Raw genomic sequence first — 7782 nt, forward strand, 5'->3', positions numbered from 1 at the left:
TCTCCATTCCCGAGTGGCTAGAGAAGGATTTAGCTAAGAAACACGGTCTTCCAGTTTCAACATCTATCATACAGAAGAATCAAAATGTGGCTCACCAAACCATCTCCACCAATGACCCAAGAAATCTCGTAGGTGAGTGCTGCTGGTTATTTTCCTTCACTTAAGGGCCCCAAGCCTTGGCCCTCCAACTAAGACCGGATTCAGACCAATCAGTATCTCTTTAGCCCCATTCCACTCCATACTACATGCCCACCCCACCCATGTGTGGCACCCCTGCCACCAACTAAGCCATCCCCCCTTTACCCCCAAAGAAACCCAAACAGCTCAGAAGTGCATCAATCGACCTTTAATGTCCAAAAGAGGCGTGGATGCAGAGCACAGGAGATGTGGCGGGGTCTCAGCCCCTGCTCCAGAAATGAGGGAGAGATGAACACAAACTAGACATTTCCAACTGGCCACACAAGTCTGGGAGGGCAGAGGGAAACAGATCTAGACATTCATAAAAAAATAAAACCTAAAATCAAGCACTCAGCTTTGTGCCCACCGGTTTGATATGGGGAACTCACTCACCATCCAAGTCCCCACCCTCCCCTGTCAGCATCAAAAATAAAGCCCAGTACACACTAAAGGCTTGGGAAGGGGGCATTCTCCTGCCTCCCCGCCAACCCCAAGGATGGACTTGGAAGAAAAAGAGAATGAGCTGGATCCCAAACCCCCCACAGCATCAACCCTACACATGAGAGTTTTCAATGCAATTTATAAGAATCAAAAGCTCAATCAGCAATGACTTCCCCCCACCCCATCCCCCACCCCATCCCTTTTGATCCACAGATAAGATTTCCCTAGCACTCCCCTTGGAATCTCCTACCACTAGTGACCCTGCTCCATCCCCAAATTCCTGGCTTCACCACTGCAAGACTGACCTCCTCTGAAGTTCCCCCAAAGCCCCTCAACAGCCCTTTATCACTTCCATCCTGCCTCCCACAAGAGGCTGCCACCATTCACAAAGTCACTTTCCCTCACCACTGAGACTAGGCTCCAGAATGGATGGTAGCATGGCCACCTCATCCTGGGCTATCCTCCTAAAGCCCACCTGGGAGCAGATGGCCATAGGGCAAGCAGTGTCTAGGCCAGATGGCTGAGGGGGGTGATACCCATACTCACCCCCAAAACAGATGCCCCAGAGATTAACATAGGTCCACTTATCTACCCATATACCGGAGAGATTCCACAGTCCTGCCCCTCCCTCCCCTCTACCCCAAACCAAGATACACACACACATTCACACACATATACACAGAGGAAAATCAAGGGAAACATTGATTTGGTTTGATTGCTAAGACCTAACTAAGAACTAGTCATCAGAAATTCCCTTGCCAGCCAACTAACAGGGGCTGCTCTAAGAGAACTCCAGAGGAATGAGAAAACCAAGGGCTAAGCAGGGAGCAGACAGGAGGGAAGAATGAAAACAAACAAAAAAAAATCGAGCTAATCCTACCCTCAACATCCTCCAAGCATGAGCTCTGGCTGGAAGAATAAAAGAAGGTAATCCACAAAGACACAGCCCTTACTTACAAACTCTTCTGACAAAGACAGCAAGACAAGTCTGCTCCCCACTCCCACACACCACAGACAAACACGTCTCAGGGCCCCTTAAAGAATCCAGCCCCACTCCCTGCCCCAAGCCGTGGAATCACAGTTCAGTGGAATATTCTCCCTGGTACTAGATCAATCCCCCTACCCTCCGTCCTATCCCTCTCTCCTTGTCAATCCCAACACTGTCCCTCCCGCAGCCTTCCTGGCCCTCCTAAAGCAGCATCCACCACCATGAAGAGGCAGCTGCAGTTTTAGTTCCACCTCCAGAAACCTATTTCTTTTCCCCAGCCCTCCTAGTCTTACAGGCTTTTTGAGGGCTTTTTATTTGTATAGGGAGAGAAAGAGAAAAGGGAGGACTGGGAGAGATTTCCTAGTGCAATACAACCGAAAAAAAAAAAAAAAAATTTAAGTCTTGAAAAATAAACATAAAGCAGCCTTCTTCCCCAGGCAACTAAACAGAAAGAAGTTTGGTTTTGTTTACTGCGACATACACATGAAATCGAGTATACAGTCCATGCAGTAGCACAGCCATTGGAGAGGACATCCTGATGCTGGCCCCAGTGCAAAACAGTCCCAGCAACGCTGCCTGCTTGCCATTGCTGCCGCCGCCACTGACACCTTCACTGTGGCCACCTAGCCTGACTTGAAGAGGAGGATTGCAACTTGACCCAAGTAAAAATAGATGAAGTGCTTTGTCTCATGTGTAACGTAGCTGCCAAAATTTCGGCCCACGATACAGTGCCAGGTAGGGTTATATTTCTTGTCAAATTCCTAAAAGAAGAATAAAAAGGAGAAGAAAGGTGATTAGGACAGCTGGAGGATGAGAAATCAGAATAAGAGTCTGATTGGTTTAGCTGTCATCCCCACCCCATCCCCAGTCTATGGCCTCAGTTCTTTGAACTTCAGGAGCTCAGGTTCTAAGGTTGGCTAGAACACTCCTTCATTAATAATATAATACCACAAAGGCTCCATTATTTCTCTCTAGAACTTTACACCCCTAACATCTCGTCTTTCTAGCTACCCTACTCAAAAGCCCACCCCGCGATTCTTCAGCAAGGGAATCAGAAAAACCAACAGAATTAAGAAACACTCCAGTGATGTCACACAGCATTGAGTAAAAGAGAAAAGCAAGTCTCTCTGACTTGCCACTCACATTTCACACTACTAAACTAGCATTTCCAAATGCCAAAAACCAAGACACTAGAGCAAAATGGGGACCGAACAGGAAGCAATTCTGTCTAAGCCAACTTTAAAGGCACTCCAGTGTGCCAGGCACTATGTGGGCTGTAAGCACGGATAAGGGCCTCAGTCATGAGATCGAGGCAATTCCCTCACTTCTCCCAGGGATCTAAGTTCAACATCAAAAGCCAGCGAGGAAATCCTCAGGACCTAATCAGACAGGCCCTGCTACCCTGTGAACCCAGCAGAAATCAGATGGCTCAGTTCTAGATGCATCCTGCCATGACTGTGAAAGGAGAACAGCCAGCCCTCCACCACAGGCTCAGCAGTGCTGCCAACCCTGGAGCTCTGTCTGCCAGGAACTCAACCAACAACTTGTTTAGTTTTCTCACAGCCCCCATACCACATGACTCCAAAAGGTATTGGCAAACAGTGGATAGGGCATGGATCACCACACAGAGCTTTATTCCTGACTGAAGACTGTGTAACATAGGAGACCCATAGTTGCTTCCCCATAAGCAAAACAACAAAGCAGGACGCAATATAATCTAAGGATTCTCCCCAGAGACCATGATTCTACACTTTCTCCCTGAGAAGAACAGAAAAGGCATCACTCAACAAGGAACCAGCACCCCTAGCAGCCTTGCTGGCTCTGCATCCCTTGGCTACACATACAGAAAAAGTCTCTCAGGACTCCAGTTTCCACTTCTCATACCACACATGGACAGCAAAGAGCTCTGTTAAACCCAAGGACACTATACCACCTGTATGGACCATAATGCCATGGCTCTTAGGCATCCTTGGGATACTAGAGCTGAGAATATCACACTGGGACTATGCCACCAATGTACGTGGACCCTGACTGGAAATTAGGGACCCTGAGTACCACCTCTCACCTCTAGCTGAGCTGCTTCCTCGCTACATATATGTTAACTATATCTATTCACCCTTTCATTCAGAAATTTTTCAGGGATTAAATCTACGGCCCCAATAGTGCTCATCTATTAAAAAAAAAAAAAAAAAAAAAATATATATATATATATATATATTCAAGCACACTCTTTCCTTAAGAAGGTAGGGAGAAGGTAATTAGTACATGAGTCCATTTTTTTATGCGGGGCAGGGGCGCACAAGTCAACTTGTGGGATCTTAGTTCCTTGACCAGGGATTGAACCCAGGCCACAGCAGTGACTGCACTGAGTCCTAACCAGTGGACCACCAGGGGTCCTTTTAAAGAGAAGAAAAGGAAATCTCCTACATAATGAGACTATAGGGCTATCCCACTTTAAATGATGCAGCTCCCCTAAAATTTATGATCTTATCTTATCCATTCAAACATCCCTGATCTTCATTTTGAATAGTTCTGAATTGGGACAGTTATATTTAATCCTGAAGTTTCACACCCTGTTGTTCTGCAGTCACATAATTATCTGTAAACACACCCACACCCCAGCACAGTTCCTATTAAGAACTCTTAAGGTGAATGCTCTAGTAAATAAGATTCACTCCCCAATTTACCTGCTTTGCAAGTTCCCAGGGTTCCGTCTGCATGGACTACACCTACTTTCCTATGTCCCCAGCTCCAGCCCTCCTTGGGGCATAGGTGAGCTATCCATCCCTACCCCGACCACCAGCCACAGTTCTCCCAGCACACCTTCTTGATATAGGCAGCAATGTCCTTCTCTATGTTGTACTTCTCCATAGCCTGTGTGGCACAGTCAACGGCATCTTGTTGCATGTCCTCAGACATGTCTGCATTCTTGATCACTGCCTTCCGGTCAGACATGGTGACACTGCAGAAGAAGCAGAGAGGTGAGGCTGCAACCCCGTGCTCCGGGCAATGAACAGGAACAGCTGGGCGTGGGGCCTCAGCGGAAGAAACCAGCACAAAAGGTAAGGGCAACAGAAAACATGACATGAAGCATTATAAGAGGGACATCCTAAGATTTTAGCAGAGATGAGGTTGCCAAGTCTGGGAAATACAAGATAAATAGTTAAAAAGACATAAATCGTCAGTTTTTGTATGTAAAATGAGGCTTTTCCAACTCTAAACTTATCTATTTCTAGTATTCTGAACAGCATCAACAGCCAAAATACTACAATATACCAGCTACCAGTTGTATCCTTGGGCAAGTTACTTAACCTTTGTGCTCTGTTTATCATCTTAAAATGGGGACCTGAGTTAACCTGAGGGCAAACCAGGTGATATAACACCTGAACATAGTAAGCCCTGATTCAATGACCATTATTATATCATTGGCATCACAGTAGGAAGATGAATTAGGTCTGGTCCTTGAACAAGTCACTCAGCCTTTCTGCATTTGATTACTTCCATTTTAGCAATGAGGATAGCTCTCTATCAGGAGTTGCTATAAGAATTAAAATGAGGTTATATGAGAACAGTGCAAACAAGGGCAGTCTACACAGTGGTCTGTCCCATTAACCAGATTCAGCCCACCACCTGCTTTACATAGCTTTATAGAAACACCCTACAATGGCAGAACAATGGCAGAGTTGAGCAGTTCCAAGAGATGATATGACTTGTAATGCCTAAAATATTTATTATCTAGCCCTTAAAATAGAAGACTACTAAGTCCTAGGCTACCAATGCGCAATGGTGACAGAGACAAAGGTAAAGAATTATTATTTTTACTGCACTGCTTCATAACCCTGCCATCTAAGCCACTGCATTCACCCTATAGCAATCAAAGTTCCAGGGCAGACCTTGCATGTTCCCTCCTTAGGAAAACAGGAATTCCAAGTGGGCTGGCAAGGGCCTGCCTAGCAGTCTATGGCATGTGAGGTGCTTTGCAGGAACAGAGATGAGCTGCAAAATCCTGTCCTCTGTCCTTGACCACAGTCCCTGCAGCAAAAATCTATATCCCACCTCCCAGGTACTATTCCCCAAAGCACCACTCTGCGATCAGCCCAGTGGGCAAAAGATGCTGCTGTTTCAGCCCTATCTGATACAAAGCTACACAGGAACCTGTCTGCTCAAGGAGAGATCCCTGGTATCATTCCAGGACACCTTGATCTGAGTCCACACTAACCTGTGGGTTGGATGGGAAAGGGAAGCAGAATTCATGACTACTTCAGCCCGCACCAGATGCAAAGGATGCATACATGCCAGCTGCTAACCAGGCAGCCCTTTAGTGCATGCAGGGTACCTCTGTCTCGCACTGGCAAATTAAGTAGGGCTGGTTCCACTTCAGCAAGAAGTGGCAGAGCAATGGGTTAGTGCCCCAGCGCCCTCTGCTCCCACACTCCTGAGAGAAAAAAGTCAAGAGCCTCAAGAGGAGTCTGTGAGTACCACCTGGGGCTGAAGAGGTCAGGAGAATCCAGTTCTAGCCCTAGCCATTATGACCTGAGGCAAATCAGCATCCTTTTTAAAAAAACAATGGTTGAAATAAATGTGGCACCTTCAATGGGTTTGAGCAAAGGTACAACAGCAACACAGAGAATATTCTAAGGCTCACTAAGTGTGACCAAAACTAGTGTCACCTGGTGGCCTATCCCAGGTTACCACTCAGAAGGGGGCACTGTTGACAGATTCAAGGGTGGGAGTGCGGCCCGGTTAAAGTATGAAATCAGCATCCCTTTTCCCAGCAAGCTAACCTGCTCCACTGCCTCATCCTCAAAAGTCCAAAGGAACAACTTTGTCACAGTGATTAAAAGCATACCTTACCCTCCAGGAGAGCCTGCAGTTACATAATGTTGGTCTTGTGACTAGAATGCCACGATTCTTCACCCCTGGCCCCCCAGGCGTCAGAGAGGTGAGGCCTAGCCCCAGCCTCCCCTGTCCAAGGTGCCAGGGAGAAAAAGGGAAGGGAGGGGCCAACGTAGCCCCTCCCCCTGGGAGAAAAAAAAAATGCTAGGGACCTGGGCCTCCAGACTGAAGGATGACCAGAGGGCCCCAGGCCAGCTGCCTCAGTCACGACGCAGAGGCTCCCCTGAAAAGCAGAGGGCACTCCAGGACAGCTCCCCCTCCTCTATTACCAGCCTTGCGACAAAAAGGCCAAGCTTTCGAACGACACGACCCGCCCTCCCCAGCCCCCAACACGCACAACGCTTGTATTTCCTCCCTTCGGAACCCCAAGGGGCCGTCTCCCTCCACTACCCCCTTCTCCAGAGAGCTGCAGTCCCGAAGGCCGGCACCTGGGCGATGAGAAAGCATCCTCCCCGCCACCTCCACCCGGCCGGCCGGCCGCCCTCCCCCGCCCGGCCTGGAGCAGCGCCGGAGTGACGGGGCGTCCTCGCTGCAGGAAGGACGCCCCAGAGGGTGGCGGCGGGAGGAGCCGCGTCACGCCCGAGCCCGCTCCGCCGATGTCCCTCGGCCCCGACACCAGGGCCTCTGTGCGCGCAGGAAGATCCCGGGGGGCTGGAGGCCGCACATCGGCAGCCGGTGGCCCCGGCCGCGCCCCGAGGTCGTGAAGGTACAGGGTGGCGCAACCCTGGGCCGGAGAGACGCCGGGGGCGTCAGGCCGAAGCCGGACCTGCTCCGGGCCTCGCGGCCGAACCTAGCGCGTCGGGCCACCGCCCCGGGGCGCCCCCACCCACCGCTCACCTTCACAGAGGCGAGTTCTCGCGGGGCCCCGGGGAAGCAGCGATGGCCTGAGGCAGAGCGCGGGCAGGGCGGTGTCCCTTCGCCTCCGGCAGCAGCCGCCGCCGCCGCGGTCTCCGGCTCCCGCAGGCCCGGACCGAGCGCTCGCGCCGCCGCCGTCCGCCCTAGAGCTTTCCTGGCCGCCCGCGCTCCGCCTCGCGCCCGCCGACCCGTCTGCTCCGCGCTGATGCCTCGCAGCTCCGCTCTGCTCTGCCGCTGCTCTGCCGACGCGCGGTCCCCACTGAAATAGCGCCCCGCCCCCGCCCCCCCGCCGCGCGCGCCGCCGTCCGCGCTCCCCATTGGCTGGGCCCGCCCGGCCCCGCACTGCGGGCTTCTCCCCGCGCCGCTCTCGCCCCACATCTTGTTTCCTCCCACAATGCCTCGGGGCGGAGGGAGGGGGTGGGGAA

General features: G+C 50.8%; 1 protein-coding gene across 1 annotated transcript; it reads right to left on the reverse strand.

The window, feature by feature from the left end:
- Positions 1 to 331: 331 nt before the first annotated feature.
- DYNLL2 (dynein light chain LC8-type 2) lies at positions 332 to 7480 on the reverse strand. The gene is made up of 3 exons (XM_006076238.4): positions 7340 to 7480; positions 4430 to 4568; positions 332 to 2367 (listed from the first exon to the last, which is right to left on the reverse strand). The coding sequence occupies exons 2-3, from the start codon at positions 4559 to 4561 to the stop codon at positions 2230 to 2232; spliced, it is 270 nt and encodes an 89-aa protein (XP_006076300.1). The 5' UTR covers positions 4562 to 4568; positions 7340 to 7480; the 3' UTR covers positions 332 to 2229.
- Between the last annotated feature and the right edge of the window lie 302 nt (positions 7481 to 7782).

The sequence above is a fragment of the Bubalus bubalis genome, chromosome 3 (genome assembly GCF_019923935.1).
Source record: "Bubalus bubalis isolate 160015118507 breed Murrah chromosome 3, NDDB_SH_1, whole genome shotgun sequence".
NCBI classification, from domain to species: Eukaryota; Metazoa; Chordata; class Mammalia; order Artiodactyla; family Bovidae; genus Bubalus; species Bubalus bubalis.

Coding starts and splice junctions, on each gene's coding strand:
- DYNLL2 (XM_006076238.4), bottom strand. CDS start 4,561: ATGTCTGACCGGAAGGCAGTGATCAAGAATGCAGACATGTCTGAGGAC. Junction 2,368..4,429: donor TTGCTGCCTATATCAAGAAG/GTGTGCTGGGAG, acceptor TTCTTCTTTTAG/GAATTTGACAAGAAATATAA.